Source organism: Crocodylus porosus, unplaced genomic scaffold, assembly GCF_001723895.1.
Source record: "Crocodylus porosus isolate Cpor-Errol unplaced genomic scaffold, CroPor_comp1, whole genome shotgun sequence".
Lineage (NCBI taxonomy): Eukaryota > Metazoa > Chordata > Crocodylia > Crocodylidae > Crocodylus > Crocodylus porosus.
In genome coordinates this window covers 24,685,628-24,701,304 of record NW_017728951.1, presented here as the reverse complement: position 1 = coordinate 24,701,304, position 15,677 = coordinate 24,685,628, and the positions used below count along the sequence as shown (strand labels likewise).

General features: G+C 57.8%; 2 protein-coding genes across 3 annotated transcripts in view; one reads left to right on the top strand and one right to left on the bottom strand.

Annotated features, from left to right (window-relative positions):
* Positions 1-5,329, top strand: part of WBP1L (WW domain binding protein 1-like) — a 31,903-nt gene extending 26,574 nt beyond the window's left edge. For both annotated transcript variants that reach the window (XM_019556110.1, XM_019556109.1), the window contains 2 exons: positions 1,649-1,810; positions 2,960-5,329. In XM_019556110.1, the coding sequence (XP_019411655.1) occupies positions 1,649-1,810; positions 2,960-3,690 (893 nt within the window). In that variant the 3' untranslated portion in view covers positions 3,691-5,329. The remainder of the gene's footprint in view (positions 1-1,648; positions 1,811-2,959) is intronic.
* A 7,884-nt stretch (positions 5,330-13,213) lies between these two features.
* On the bottom strand, positions 13,214-15,676 carry LOC109323822 (steroid 17-alpha-hydroxylase/17,20 lyase; the record flags this gene model as incomplete). Its single annotated transcript, XM_019555487.1, has 6 exons — positions 13,214-13,612; positions 13,775-13,878; positions 13,959-14,128; positions 14,422-14,634; positions 14,881-14,967; positions 15,059-15,676. Coding segments are annotated over 6 exons (1,461 nt in total), but the record flags the coding sequence as incomplete, so codon positions are not given.
* Position 15,677: the final 1 nt, after the last annotated feature.

Sequence of the window (15,677 nt, the reverse complement as noted above, 5' to 3'; positions counted from 1 at the left end):
AAATAAAAACCTGGTTGTGTGACATGCTGACAGCATTTATCGAACGCAGTGATTCTCAACCAGGGTGCTGTGAGATCCTTTCCAGGGCGGTATGTCATATTAACACTGTTCAGTGTGCAAACACCTCTCTGTAGTTTGCAAGATAAATCCTGGGATTTCAAAAAGGAATCAAGAGAGCCAAAAACATGCTGACCTGTTGTGGTCTTTCGGAGGTCTTTGCAACAGAAGACCTGCTCTGTTGTGTTTTCCACCCTCAAGGAACAAGTGAAAGCTTTGAGTGGCATTTTCCAAGGGGTGCCTTCAGTCTAGCAAGGGGTGTCTTGTATCTAAAAAGACTGAGAGCCGCTGATCTACCAATATCTTTCAAAAATATATGATGCAGGCCAAAAATTAGACTAAAAAATAACAGAGGTGAGTCTAAAGAGTAACTTCAAGAGTAAATTGGATGCTTATCTTGCTGGGATCCTATGACCCCAGCTGACTTCCTGCCCTTTGGGCGGGGGGCTGGACTCGATGATCTCCCGAGGTCCCTTCCAGCCCTGATGTCTATGAAATCTATGAAATAAAGCCGTTACTCCATAGGCGCTGTGGTTTAAGGGATGAAGTCTCCTAAGCTGGGTATGGATGTGATGTTGCATACAACTCATTTCTAGAAATGCTTTTGTGGTTTTGATCTTCCGGCAGATCATGTAAAATTCAAGTAGTGTTCAGGCATTTGAATGCCACTTCTGGAAGGAGACCTCATACGATTTGTGCTAAAGCACAAAACCCACAAGCAGTGGAAAAATAGATATTCTGCACCTGTGATTTTGTTCTCACTTCAGAGTATGTAAGACAGTGATGCAAAAATAAACTTATTTTAATCTTTAGGGGGTTTCATGTTTTTGTCTGTCGTGTCCTCAAGCTTAGAAAATTTAGCTTATGCAGGAAACAAGCTCTGCTTTTCCCTGTGTTTGGAGTCTCCACTCTCCTACATTATCACAGGGGGATTTTTTTTTTCTTTGTGATTTGGATAGAAATATTTATCACAGAAGATAATTATTGGCCCCCTGTTCCACAAGCCAAATTTCAATGGGAATTAGATGTCTAAATACCTTGAACAGTCTCTCTGCCTAGCCTCAAGTGTTTGACTAGCTTTGTAATGTGTCTGAGTCCTGTCGGTCTTGCTGCATGGATAAGATCCGGTGTCCTTTTTGAAGGCGAGGGGTCTGTCTGGTGGTTTGGGGGTGGCATGTTCTGCTATTCACAGCTCTAGGCTTATTTTTGGCTTGAAGATCTGTTTCAGCCAGGTGGGGGATCTGTAGGGCGACGGTGCCTGGCCAGCGTGGCCTCGTGCCCCCAGCCAGCATCTCCCAGCATCACCATTCAGCATCCTCCTCTAGCACCAGTGCTCGCTCAGCACTTCCCAGTTCACTCCAGGGTCCCAGTACATTGCTGCCAAACATAACTGGAAACTGTGTGGTTTGCAGCCTCGAGCAATACATGCAGCATCTTCAGGACTCGTGGGTTTAGCTCTGAAACTTTTGCTGCTTTGTGCCTTGTGCCATCAACCCTTTATATCGGCTTGTCTATGTGCACGTCATGTGGTTCGTGTTCCCCGGTCGTCCTCGGAAATAACTGGCTTTTGTTCCTCCCTGTGTGCCTGCAGGGTTCTGGCTGGTATGGACCATCATCATCATCCTAAGCTGCTGTTGCGTATGCCATCACCGTCGTGCCAAACACCGGCTCCAAGCCCAGCAGCGGCAGCATGAAATCAACCTAATCGCTTACCGGGAAGCCCACAACTACTCGGCTCTCCCCTTTTATTTCCGTACGTACTTCACGTCGATCTTCCTAGGTGCAGAGCGGACCAAGGAGCCTGGCGGCACCGCCTCCTGCGTAGTGGTTTATGACCAGGAGGAGGAAAATGATTGCTGCCTGGAGGGCGTAGCACGGTCCAGTCTGGGAGCAGAACTGTGCCATGTGCAGCGCTGCTATTACTCAGCTCCTCGCAGGGCCAGGCCTTAAAGCTTTTGGGCTGTCCAGAGCTGTGGGGAGGTGTTAAAAGCACCGTCTTTAGCACCGGTTGGGGCCCGGCTGCATCAGAGCTCCTGCTTTTATATCTGTTTGTGCAGCTTGCATGGCTGAGGCTTAGAAGGAAGTGGCTTGACAGAAGCTGGTCGCCCGAGGTCGGGGGAAGGCGATGACTCAGCTGGGATCTTCCTGATTCCCAGCCCTGCGCTCTGATTACTAGACCGCACTGGGTTTCCAGTGCCCTCCTGGGAGCTGCCATGAGCGCAGTAACTGGCGTCGCTTTAATTGCCCTGACGCCTTAAAACAACATTGCATTGGAAACAGTGCTTTCCCCCCCCCTTGATTCAGCCCGTTATGCTGACATGGGATGTTTTGCTGCCCGTAGAAAAGCTTTTGTAGGTTTTGGAGATGTTCTAAATACGTTGGTCACGACCTCCCCCGGCGGCCACGATGAGAGCGTTTGACTCGGGTCCTGCCCAGAAACGCTGAGTCCAACCTTGGGTGAGGCCTTTAGTGCAATGGCGATTGCCATCCCCCTTGCCTGCGCAGGCCCGCGTGAGACGACACCGCTGTCCGAGCTGAAAATGCGGATCTGTTAAGTCGCGTACTCTGTTTCCTGTGCCCGGTACGGGATCGTTGTTGGGTATGGCGTGGTGCTATGTCCAGGGTGGTTGTGTAGCTAACACCTAGACCTGGGAGTTGAGGGACCTGGCTTTTGTCCCCTGGTCAGCCCTCGTGTGACCTTCAGGAAGCCACTTCTGCTCCATGCCTCAGTTTCCCCTTCTCCACCATGGGGGGGACTTCCCTGCCCCTCTGTCAGGGCGGGCTCAGTCCCCTTCCGATTTTGGAGAGCCGCAGCGAGGGCAGCTCTTGGGACCCATCGTTTCGTTTGGAGCGGGCGACCCCGTGCCCGGACTAACGACTTCTCTCTGCCTCCCCATTTCAGGATTTTTGCCAAACTATTTGCTGCCTCCCTACGAGGAAGTGGTGAACCGACCGCCGACCCCGCCCCCACCATACAGTGCCTTACATCAGCAGTGTGGCCCAGCAGGCAGCAGTAGCACAATCCCCGACGCCCCGCGGGCCCTGCCGCCGGCCCAGGGCTCTCCCGCCGCACCCGGAAGCAATAACAGCGGGATCGACGGCACTGGGCCTCCCAGCCTCGGCGATGCCGAGCCCGCCGCGCCGCAGACAGAGCAAGCGGTCACCAAAAGTCAGGGCTTTGAGCCGGGCGACTCCAGCGGCAGCGCCGAGCCGGAGGGGACGGCCGAGCCCACGTCCTACCCGGAGTGCAAAGAGGAACTGCTTAAGGATTACGGCTCGGAGAGCTTAGACCCGAATGGCGCCATCCCCGAGGCCAAAGACAAGACCCCGGGGAGGCAGCGCCGCTTCACCGGCGACTCGGGCATCGAGGTGTGCGTCTGCAACCGCGGCCACCACGGCGACGACCTCAAGGAGTACGACGGGCTCATCGACGACGCGCTGGACGGGCCCCTGGACTTCTGCGACAGCTGCAGCAGCCGGTCCCACGGGGACGAGGAGGAGGGGGGCCTCTTCGGCGCCGCCGAGGAGCAGCCCCGCGAGCACGGCCACCACCACCTGCCCCGGCAGCCCGTCTGCGTGCTCTTGAACACAATAAACGAGCAGGACTCTCAGGCCAACAGCTCTCCCAGCTAAGCCGGAAGGGAGAACCTGATCGAGGTTGAACCCGTCGGGAAGGGAAAGGTGGCGCAACCTGGTTTCCTTGTTTCTTTCTTTCTTCTCCTTGGTTTATACTTTTCCAGCTGTCACTTGGGGAAAACTCCCCCAAAAAGCACTGCTCAGCGGAGAGGCACCCACCCGCGCCTGGATTGCATCCCGATCACGCCCGCGCGCGGGGGTGGGGGAGGCTCTCGCCTGTCCGAGCAAAGCCGTGGCACACTGGGTCGTTCCTCGGGATGGTTTTGGTGACGGGTTCCTAGTGTTTTTGGTTGGTTTTTTGGTTTTGTGTTTTTTTGACCCCAAAAAACCTGCTTTCTCTTGCAATCAGCCAAGCTCAGCAAGTCGAAGCCTGGGAGGATCAGGAGCATACGCGGTGGCTCTACCCTCCAGGTGTCTTCCCAGAAGCAAAGCAGCTTCTGATCGTCCTGGCAGTCAGCAGCCCAAGAGTTCTGGTTTGGATTCAGACCTGTAAGGGAGGATTTCTTTTGTTTGGTTTTTTTGTCTTCTCATTTTCCCCTGCCCCAATGATACATGTTTTAAGTCGGTCCCAGCGCTGTAATTCCTGGTGCTTCAGTGATTAGGACGGCAGGTAGGAAGGAGATGGCCCGCTTGAAGCTGGTAACCAAAGGACCAGTTTCTTCCAGAGGGAACGTTAGTCTAAGATGTGCAATTTGGAAACGAGGGTATTGCAGATTTTGATTTTTACTTTTTTGACCTTTTTTTTTTTATTCCTCCTTAAATGTATTCCTTCAGGCAAAGCCTCTAAGAGCACAGCTAGGAGGTAAGACTCCAGGCAGCTGGGCTGCCTTTCCACATACTGTGGTCTCTAAAGGACGTTCAACTCGTATGCTGCCAAAGGGACGGCTTGCTTTATTTCGCCCCGTTTTGGGCAACGCTCTCATTCAGACGACAAAATCAAGAACAGGGCTCTCTGGCCAGCGTGCCTTCAAGTGTCAGTGATGCATGGTGAACAAATGGAGACGTGTGCTCCGTCCGTGGTGAAAGGATGACGTACCGCATAGACGTGGAAGACCTGTGCAGTATTCTTTCATTTGTTCTGGGATTTTTTTTTTTTTTCTTCTCAATCCAAAGTTTTGGTGCAATTTTTACCGTTGACCACTTAAAGAAACGAATGTCTGTTTTCTTCCTTTATTTTTTTTTTCTGGTGGCAACTGGCTACTGTATAATGTCTGTGAGCGTATGTGTGTGTGACTGCAGTGCATGCATGTGTGATCTACTGGTAATACAAAACCTGCTGTAAGACTGCAAGAAAATTTACTGTAGCTGTGCTTTACTAAACAGTAGTGATTTCGTTAGTAATAACCTGAAGGAAAACACAAATACGAAAACTAACATTCCCTGGAGCGCCCCTGTGGAAAAAGGGCAGGACTCGGACTGTATATCGTGCTTGAGGTTTGTTTTTTTTGTTGTTGTTGCTGTTGTTGGGGTTTTTTTCCCCCCCTTCTCCCCTTTCTTAATTATGATCATCCAGATCATTACTGTTACGGGGAAAAAAAATACCGAAACCTGAACTCAGACATTCAGATGTGATTGATTGAAACCAAAATCAGTTTTCGATAAGGTGGAAACCAAAATATAAAGTCTTTTCTCATAACTCGACCGTGTGCGCATCATTTCCTGAGCTGAGAATGGGAAAAAAAAAATATCTGCCCTTAAACGTTGCTTTGATGGGCAGAGGCAAGGGTGCGTTGGGGCAGGGATGCGGGGAGCAAAAGGTGGATTATTCAGGGCATCTCTCATCTTTCCCTGCGTGCGGCAGATCGTGATCTGTGCTTGTACGTCTGTTAAGAGCAACTTTGTCACGGGGACGGTTCTTGTGTTTGGTAGGATCAGACTTGTGTCTGGTACGTGAGGCCGCCTGGGGACGACCGGCCGCCTGCTTTTAGATTTGTGAAAGCCTGTCCCAGGGCGCAGCGTGCTGGCGCGGGTAAAGAATAGACTACGGCACCTTTATCTGAAGGGCCAGCTGGTCAGGACAATTAAAAGCAGTGGGGCTCCTGTTCTGGACACGCCAGATTTCCCTCCAAGCCAAAGGAAGATGGGATGCTATTCCTGACGTTTCTAAGGTCAGACGGAGCAGTGAGAGGACCCGTACCTCTGCTCGACAATCCCGCTCGGGCTGCTTTGAAAGATCAGACCGCAAAATACCTACAAAGGACTCTCGCTCGCTTTCATTTTTTTTCTGAGCCACCTTTCTCTTGTGGCAGAAAGACCCTTTGTTCCTGAGTTGCAGTTGTCATCCCAGACTACCTTTTAGATGCCCCAGGAAAGGCCACTGAGCACAGATGCGCGGGCAGGGAGCGTGGCACAAGCGCTCTGTAGAGCTGAACACGGCATCCAGCCCCGCTGTCGGGCTTCTCCTGGTTTTCAACCTTTCTCCGTTTTTTTGGTAAGAGCTCTGATGATGGCAATGGGCTTTGACTGGCTATCACTTGGCGAAAGGCGGCTGTTGGGTTCGAGGAAGCGACCTTCGGGATTGTCTGCAAGTCGGAAGCAAATGCAACCCAAACCTACAAAACCAGGGGGTTTTCTAAGTCCAAGCAAAACAGTCTATGAATGGTGGTAAACGGCAGCTCGTCGGAGGAAAACCTGGGCACAGGTTATGTTTCAGTACGTTTCCTGCACATTTAACGATCACATTTACAGTCACCAAAGCCTATTCCATAGCACAGCAGGCTTAGTGCTGGTCCACGTGGCTTGTGAACAGCGCTTCAAACGAGAGGCAGAAAACACCGGGCAGCGTTCGTAATAGGTGATAACAAGAGTCGCTTTAAAAATGCACCGTTTCGAAAAGATTTTGTTGGTAGTGAAACATGACTTGCAGGGATTGTTCGCGCCCATCAAAGTTTGATCATTTCTGGGGTGTTTCAGGGATATTCAATGCGTCGCCTGAGGACGAGCAAAGAATGCCTTATCTGGAGGAAGCGGCAGAAGGGATGCAAGTAGCTCGGCCCCGCTGAAATGCTCTGCCGGAGACATGCAATTGCTGTATAGTGAAGTGTCGGCCCCTGCGTAGGATGCCCGTGAGCAGGCAACGCTGCTGTCTTCCAGCTCCGGGAGCTTTCTGCACGGCGTGTCTTTGCCCACATCAGACACGTCCAAGCGTGTGAGCAGAAGTCAGTGGGTGAAAACCTCCTTCACCAGATGCTCTTCAACCAAACCCTAAGGGGCAGTTTTTAGGGCCAGATCTGAATCTAAATCAGCCTCTGGCTGTACTTTGGGCTTCTGCTCCTCAGTTAATCGTCCTTCTGCCCTGCAGTCGATTCCTTGGTCTCCATTGAACTCAGGACCGTGCATTGAGTAGACACTGGCTAGGGAAGGAGTTGTAGGCACAACAGCATTTGCAGTGTTTGATAGATTAAGAAAATGGCTTCAAGTCCTGCTTGCAGAACCCAAGAAGCTCAGGTCATGCAAAGGCAAAGGGCACTTCACCCATTCCCATCCGCGTGAGCCGCCATCCATGACTTGCTCCCAGGCTGAGTGGGCAGAAACCAGATCCTTGTTGTGACAGAGGCAAAATCAGACCGTGGCGCTGAGCGCGGTGACGAGCAGCGTCTCCGACCTCTGGACATCACCTGCCTTGAACCTGCATTCCCGACTGGCAGCCAGGCGGCTCCTGCGTGTCCGAGTAACATCCAGGGCTTCTCTCTCACACCCTGGGCGGATGCATGCATGCATGCAGTTGAAGGGGTTCACACGCGTTCAGGGCAACGCTGAAGATTTTATTTCTACGCTGAAGCCAGCAAAATGGGGAAGCCGCTCCAGAAGCTAACCCTTTTCCCTTCAGCGTTGCATCCCTGCTTCAGTCCCTCCCAGACTCCATCCTGCTCCTCTGCACTGCCAAAAGGCTCTTCCTTCCTGCTCCAAAGCACGAGCTTCGATCTGTTGGAGCTGAAACGAGTGTCGAGAGAGGGTGCAGGACTCCCCCTCGTCCTTCCCAACCCTCTGGCCCCAGAGCCCCGGGACCATCTCCTCTCCCCCCTGCTTGGGGAGGGGGCGTAGCACAGCCCAGAGGTGGGTGGTGTCATGGGGGAGAGAGGCCAGGGGCCTGCTCTCATGCGTCGTGTCTGCTCCTCTTGCCAGGGCCAGGGCTCTGCCCCCACATGCAGTGCGGGAGGGCAGCGTGAGCCCCATCTGCCCTGCTAAGCCAGTCCCCCCACCCCGTCCCTCCTACCGATTCAGGCACGTGAGGCGCCAGCCCAGCCCAGGAATGAAAGACGCAGCGTTTCGTGCCGGATTTGTTTTCCATCTGACGACAGCTGTGTCCGCGGGTTCGTGCTTACTCAGTTCCTCTGGCCGCCTGCCCGGATCAGAGGAGCCGTGGGGGCATTTGATCGTCGCCCGCTCCCTCTCGGCAAGGAAACGCCTCTCCTGCTCCCACTGGTCCTGTCCCCCGGGGCCGCTGCGTAACCCCGTGCTGAGTGGGGCCGAGAAATCGGTGGGTCTCAGGAACTGCGGCAGCGATCGGACGCTGGAAAGCGCCGGCCCCCCAGCCCGTGTGCGCGAGGCCCTTCGCTGGCGTCGCCGGAGGAGTTGCTGCTGCTTGGCCGTGCTGGATCGGCGGCGTCGCCGGCTCACGTCCCCCGCGCGCTGCCCCAGTCGTGGCCTCGTGGGTTTAGGGCGCCTTTCCCCTTTGTCTATGGACGTCATAGACCCAGAGGGCTGGGATGGATGTTGGGGGTCATGCAGGCCGACCCCTGCACTGCTACCCCTAAATCACCCCTGTCCAGCGCCGCTCCGACCTCCAGTGAAGGAGTCAGCAGCACTTCTACTAGGGGCATGTCCCAGGCCTTGGGGCTGGGCTGGTTGCCCACCCCCCATTTGCTGCTCCATATGTCGAGGGGCTGGGGCTGGGGCTGGGCTGGGCCAATGCTCCTGCTGGTACCAGCCCCGCAGGGTCCTGGCAGGAGGGCCTTGCCCCGCGCTCAGGCTCAGCCCCGCGCTGCACTGGGGCAGGAAGCGATTTCCCTCCAGCTCAGACTGGTACTGCTTGGGGCAAGGGAGCCTGGGACCCGGTGACCCTTGCATGGGAGAAGGGGCCTTGCACAAGCCGAGTCCCGTGTTTGTGCTAAAGGACCAGCCAGGGGGTGGGCTGGTTGGCTTTCCCCCCTTGTCTAAATTTCTCGGGTCTGGGTCTTCCAGGGCCTGGTGGGACGGAGCAGGGCAGCTGAATGGCAAGTGGGAGGCGAAGCTCGTGAGGGAGCGCTCCAGGGAAGAAGCAAGGAGGCGTAGTGGGGCTGGGGAAGTGAGGCCGGGGCCTTGCACTCGGGCATGGCTGGTGCAGGCATCTGTGGCTGGGTGAGTGGCTCTGTCTCTCTGCGTCTTCTTCCCCCCCCGCCCTCCGTTAGCAATGGGCTCCAGGGCTGCAGCCCATGAGTCCCTGCATCGCTCTGCTGAAGTCTCAGATGACTCCAGTAGTCAATTTACCGCCACTCTGACCACTGGATGCAGCAGTAAGAAGGCTGCAGGAGCCTCATCTGCACTAGGGCTGACCCTGGTACAGGGCAGCAACGAGGTCAGAGCCGTGGAGCGCCCAGTGCTGCCCAGATGCACCAGGAGCCAGATGCTGCTGCTTAGGAGAGCTCAGGCGGAAGAGGGGAAGGGGAGCTGAGGCACGGAGCGGCGGCCCTCTGGCCCACAGTCACGCAGGTCGTGGCTCCTCCAAGTTGCAATCGATTGAACGGCACCGCCTGCTTCTGTTGGGGCCAGCACTGGAGCAGCAGAGCCCCGGGACCATGCGGGTTCAGCCTCGAGGTGTCCCCCGCGATGCTCAGCTTGGACCCGCTCCTCTCTGTACCCGCAGGCCGGTTAGAGAGAACCTGTCTGCCAGGACCAGGGGGCTGTGGCTGTGCCCCCTGTCCCACAACCCGCTCCCCACAGCCACGGGGTTGCACCGGGGCACCGCCGTCTCCCCCAGCACCAGCCGCCGCTCCCATCTGTCCCAGCTCCTAATCGCTCGTGCGCGCCTTAACTCACATCCAAGTAATTATCCCTGCCTGGGACATGCCTGAGAAGCACCTGACCCTCCACCCGGCCACGGAGGACGTTTGTAGGAGAGCGGGGTGTCTGCCTGCCTGCCCCACGGGCCTGCGTCTCGGTTTGTTTGCAGGGAGCGTCTGTGCCCACCGGATGCCACCGCTCGCGGCTGGGGCTGGAGCCGGGTGCTCGAAGACAGCCTGCCCATCTCGCGCCTCCTGTCCGCTGTCACTGCTCTCCGCTGGCCTGTGTTCAAGCCCTATATTGGATGACGGCGGGAGGCCTGTTCGTGGCGACCCGCAGAGGCACCATGGCTTTGCCGGCATCATTGTGCCATTAAGAGCCAAAAAACAGCAGCTAGCCCAGGACGTAGCTATCCCCACAAGATAGACTGGGGGACCTAGTGCCGCCCATAAAGCCTCTCTTCCCACGGAGGTCGATGTCCACGAGAAAGCTTTACACTGGCAGGGAGGAACAAGGGCGTGGCAGGACGCTGCGGCCCCTTAAACAAAGGTGACGTCCCCCAGGCCACCGCAGAATTACCCCCGGAAGAACCAAGCACAAAATGCCAATATTAGCTGCACCAGCTCAGGTGCCGTCTGTCCACGGTTGTCCCAGGGTAGAAGCAAACGGGCTTTTGCTACTGCTCGCATCACAGCCTTGACGATAGTAGACAAAGTCCAGAGGTTGTGGCCCAGAAAGCCCAAGCATTTGGCACGTCGGCCAGGTGTGAGTCTGTGTTAGCAGTGCAGGACCTATGACACGCAGCGGATCTGTTTCGGCTGCGTGCAGCAGAGTCCACCCCAGCCAGTTCACTGCCCTTGGCCATGTGTTTTTGGCATGGACTAAAATCCCCACCCAGGCCTGCTGGTATTAGGTGCCTAAATCCTGAATCCTGGCACCACCGAGTTTGGAGATGACTTTGGAGTGGATTTGTTCTGAGGATCGCGCCCGGGACGGGAGCATGGCGCCATCTAGCCCCGGCCGCGGGGATCTCCCACCGGCCAGGGTCAAGCCTGAAAGTGCTTCGTTCCTGCTATGCAGGGACACAGATTTGATCTGTGCTGGGCTGCAGGCAAAAAAATATGGAGAGCTTTTGGCAGAGGTGATGTCTTTTATTCGACCAGCTCAACAGTTGCAAAATCTCTCATTTTGGTAGGTCCTGGCTTTGTTTTTTCTGGGTGTTATTGCAGACTCGGGGTTAGTCGCACTGCAGCATCTTGTCCTCATGCAAAGGCATGCCCCCCGTGTCCTCCGTTTCACACACATTTCTCCTGCCCCATGCCTTTGCAGCTGGGAATTAGATCAGCTGGAGGCCTGAGACTGGCCTGCCACGGCTTTAGGTTGGACACAAGTTGGTCCCCACGTGCATCTCATCCACGGTCAGTGCTACCTGTGAGCACAGGCAGGTTCGAGGTACCGGTATACGCCAGGCCCAGTGCTAAGCACCAAAATCAGCCGGTCTAAATGTGTCCCTGGGGAAAGGAATCCAAGGGAAATGTAGCATAGGAAGTAAATACAGCTTGGGCATCAAAATGATTTCAGATCTATCTAGGCAGCAACACTCATAGTCAAGGGCTCTTAACGAGCTTTATTTTTGGCTTTTTGGGAAAAGATACAACGGGAGAGGAGGCTGTTGTGTGTGTTTGTGTAGATTTATCATTGGCTTTGGTTCCTTGTGGGGCACAGGGCATAGAGAAACGGATAGTCCACCCCGCCTTGTCGCTATTTAGTTAAATATTAAGAGCTCAAGTAGTAGGAGGTGGGAGGAAGCATCTAATTGCAGAGCTGCCTCTTGCAGGCTCTGGGTTTTTTTTATGGCAAAAGCAAACAGACTCTTGGATCTAGGAAAAGGTTACCCCGTTGCTGAGGGCAGGCTGAAAGCCAGCCAGATTGCAGCACGGCTGTGGATCGTAAAACCTGGGAGAAGGGAAAAGCCACATCACCGCAGGGTAAATGTTAAAAGGCACCACGCGATACCAGTGGATAATACGGCCGGCTTCTCCCGCCGCGCTTCGCGCCCCTGCTGGGATGGGGGGGTCACCGGGTTGGGGGCAGCTCTGGGCTCGGTCTCTGTTTTGTCTCTTCGTGCCTCAGGCCTGCTCTGTGCTGCCCAGGTTTGGCGGCAAAGCTAAAAGCAGGCAAAGATCATGCACGTGTGCAGATGCCTGATGTGGCTCTGCGGGACGGGGACAGCCATGAAGATGCAGTGCACGAGCCGGGAGCGATGTGGTCAGGGATCCTGCTCTCAGGCGACAAGCGCTCGGGGCCACGAGCGAGGGGAGGAGGGTGGCCTCGCCAACAGGACGCCAGCCACGGGCTCAGTGCCCTGCTCTGCCGCTGCCTCTCCGGCGAGGCGCTGGCTCCGAGGGTACTTCGGCCCCGGAGCCGTGGCCGTGAGGGCTGCAGGGACATGCTGACACACGCAGGCACACTAACAGACACATGGTAACACAGACATAGGGGCATGCTAACTCTTTTACACACACAGGCATGTGCTCACATGCAGGCACACTAGCACATGCACAAATACACAGACATGCTAACCTGCTCGCAGACACATGAGCACGCTGATACAGCCATGCAAATACATGCTCACACAGATACACAGGCACGCTAACACACCCACACACGCTCGGACAGGCACGCTAACACATGCTCACACAGACACACTAACATGCTTACACAGATATGCACACACTCACAGATGCACTACCACACACCCGGGGTGCTCAGATATCACCAAGGGCAGTGGCTGTGGTGGCTCATCCACCCCAGGGGCGTGCAAGACCCCACTCCCCGAGAGCGTGTGCGCTCACAGGCTGCGGGGGGCCTGGGATCGCAGGGTGGTGCAGCAGTACAGCTCCATGCACGCCCCACCACCCTGGGAAGGCGTCAGCAAGCAGCTTTGCTCCCTGCGGCATCAAGAATCATGGGATGGCCCTAGAGCTCCCAGTACCACAGGGGGCAAGATCAGCATCAGGGGGACGTGGTAATAGTGGGGGTGCAAGGAGCTGCTTGCTGCCCGAGGAGACTAGGGGAAGTGCCTGAGGACAAAGGTGCCATCAGTGGCAGAGCCAGGCTGTTTGGGTCTCTGCAGCGCAGGCCCCTCCACCACGCGCCTCACCCCTACCCCGTGTGGAGGCACAAGGACACGGGGGCTTCTGGCACCTGCAGGAGCGCGGGGCGCAGCTTGGGCCTGTCAGCGAACCTGGGCGTGCACGTTTTGCCCAGGTAAGTTGTGGCCAGGGAGAGCACAGCGTGTCCGGGCCCCTCCCAGCTGGCTTCACCCTGCTCCTTCCTGCCGCCGCAGCAACACGGAAGCTGCCGCCTGCCCCGTGTCCTCAGCCGACCCGGTGCCGGGGCCGCGTCTTGCTGGAGACGCACGGGACAAAGAGAGCAGGGTGCAGCCAGCGGGCTGGCACCACCCCTGCAGCCCGGCCCAGCTCGGGCGCATAGCCCCCACCTCCGTGCCCCCGCCCACGAACGACTCGAGACCTCGTCCTTTCATCAGTCGCTTTATAGCAGGCAAACAGCGCCGACGTCAAGCAACCCCAACGCCTCGAATGCACCCGCTATGCTCAGCCCTGGCCAATGTCCCCCGGCTGGCCCTGGGGCTGCGTCGCGTCGTGTCACGGCCCGGCCCGGCCGGGCTCCCGCGGCACGGCCTTGATGTCGAAGCCCGTGGCCTGCAGCACGATGCCAAACTTGCCCTCCAGCGAGGGCAGCGGGTGGTGCGCGGGGAGCTCCAGCGTGAAGCGCTGCAGGATCCAGGACAGCAGCAGGAAGAGCTCCATCTTGGCCAGCACCTCACCCAGGCAGGCGCGGACGCCCAAGCCGAAGGGCATGTAGCTGGTGGTGGGCGAGTAAATGCGCTGGCCTCTCTCATCCAGGAAGCGTCCTGAGGGTGGAGGGGATGGCGTGGTCAGGGCCCGGAGCCCAGCCAGGTCCCCTCCGCGCAGCAGGCGCCTGCAGTGGGGCCCATCCAGCCCTTCCCAGGGCCGAACGCCACCGGAAGCTGCCCCTGCTGCTGCCCTGCTCCCCGCGTGTCTGCGACGCTCACCTGGGTTGAACTCCTCCGGCTTGTCCCACTCGTCCCGGTCGTGGTGGATGGCCCAGACGTTGACGATGACGTGGGCGCCCTTGGGGATGACGTACTCCCCGATGCTGCCGCGCAAGAGCAGAGGTGAGTGCCCCCCTCCACCGTCTCCCCCCACACCCTGCCCAGAGCGAGGGCCACCGCTCACCTGGAGTCCACCAGGGCCACGTGGGGGATGAGCAACGGGGCTATGGGCCGGATGCGCAGGACCTCGCTGATGGTGGCCTCCAGGTAGGGCAAGCGCTGTCTGTCGCTGAGCTGGGGCCGTCTCTCCAGCCCGAGCTGCTGGTCCAGCTCCTCCTGGATCTTTCGCTGCACCTGCGCAGCAAGGACGGGGTTAAACGGGGGTGCTGTCTGTCAGAGTCCCAACACTGCTCCGGAGAGTCTCCTCCAGCAGAGCAAAGCAAGCGCAGGGGCCAGGAGGGCAGCACAGCTCCACGCCGGGCGCTGGGGACCCTCTCAGTATTAACCCACCCGGCCACCCCGAGCACAGCAGGGCCCGGCTCTGGCCGGAGGGGTCCAGCAGCATCGCAAGGCGGGGAAGCGATGGCTGGGGCTGGGGCAGGGCCCAGACAGGACGGGGCGAGGCATAGGGAGCCGGGCGGTCGCACCTCGGGGTAGTGCAGCATGTAGATGATGGCCCACTTGAGCGTGGTGGTGGTGGTCTCCACGCCGGCCCCAAAGATGTCGCCCACGGTCATGAGCAGGTGGTCGTCGGTCAGCTCCAGCCCTGGGTCCAGGCGGCTGTTGTTGTTCTCCATGTTGAACTTGGCGCGCAGCAGCGCGTCCATCAGGTCGCTCACCGAGTCGCTGCAGAAGGCTTCCTGGGGGCGGCGGGGCCGTGAGGGGAGCTGCAGCCGCAGCAGCCCCCGCAAAACCCCGCAGCTGGGCGATTCAGAAACCACCGGGGTGGGGATATGCCGGTTCGATGGCTCTGCCCCGTGCCTCAGTTTCCCCAGCTCTGAGAGCCCACCCCGGCGCAAGTGCCCGTCCCTGCTCTGTGCCTCAGTTCCCCCAGCTCCTGCCAGAGCTTTGCTGCCTTGGCAGCGGTCTGTGCCCAGAGCCCCCACCTTGTGCTGGGTGAACTTCCTCTGGAGCAGCTCGTCACGGGCCTTGATGCACTGTCGCAGCCAGGCCAGGTCCTTGTTGGGGAAGTACTGTGGGGGGAGGAGCAGGGCAGTGCCAGTCGCACCCCCGCCAGCCCTCCCCCCAGCATCCCCCTGCCCCAGAGACCCCAGCCCGTCCCACCTGCAGCCAGGGGAAGATGTCCACCAGGCTCTCCTTGCCCACAGTATCCACGATGCCCTGGCTGTACTGCAGCATGGTCTCGAACTCGGGGTCCCCGCGGCGGTAGCAGGAGTTGAAGCACAGCGCGCACACCACGTTGGTCACGGCGCGGGTCAGCTCGGGCGCCAGGGCCAGCGGGGCCCCCTGCGTGGCTGCCAGCACCTCGCACAGCCCCTCGGCCTCCCGGCAGACTGGAGGAAGGCACGGGGGGGGGGGTTGGTGCTTCCCCTGCGTGGGCTGAGCCCTCCCTCCGCTGCCAGGAGAAGAGGGGGAATTGCCGGGGGCGCCCGCACACGGGCCAGGATGTGTAGCGTGGCCTGCCCCAGTCGGGGATGGGGCTGGGAGGAGGAAGGGGAGAGGCAGAGGGTCTCTAACCCCTAGCCCACGCTCCCCTCCCCAGGTGGCCGTGGCCTCGACTCGCCAGCGCCCTGCTGTGACCCCCTCACAACAACGTAATCCGGTGCCGGGCAAAAACAGTGCCAGTGGGGGCAGAAGCTGGGCACCTCCCTCTTGGATGAGCCTGGGACCTGCTCCGTGCCTCAGTTTCCCCACCTTGCCCAGCAGGGAGGTGGCACGGATG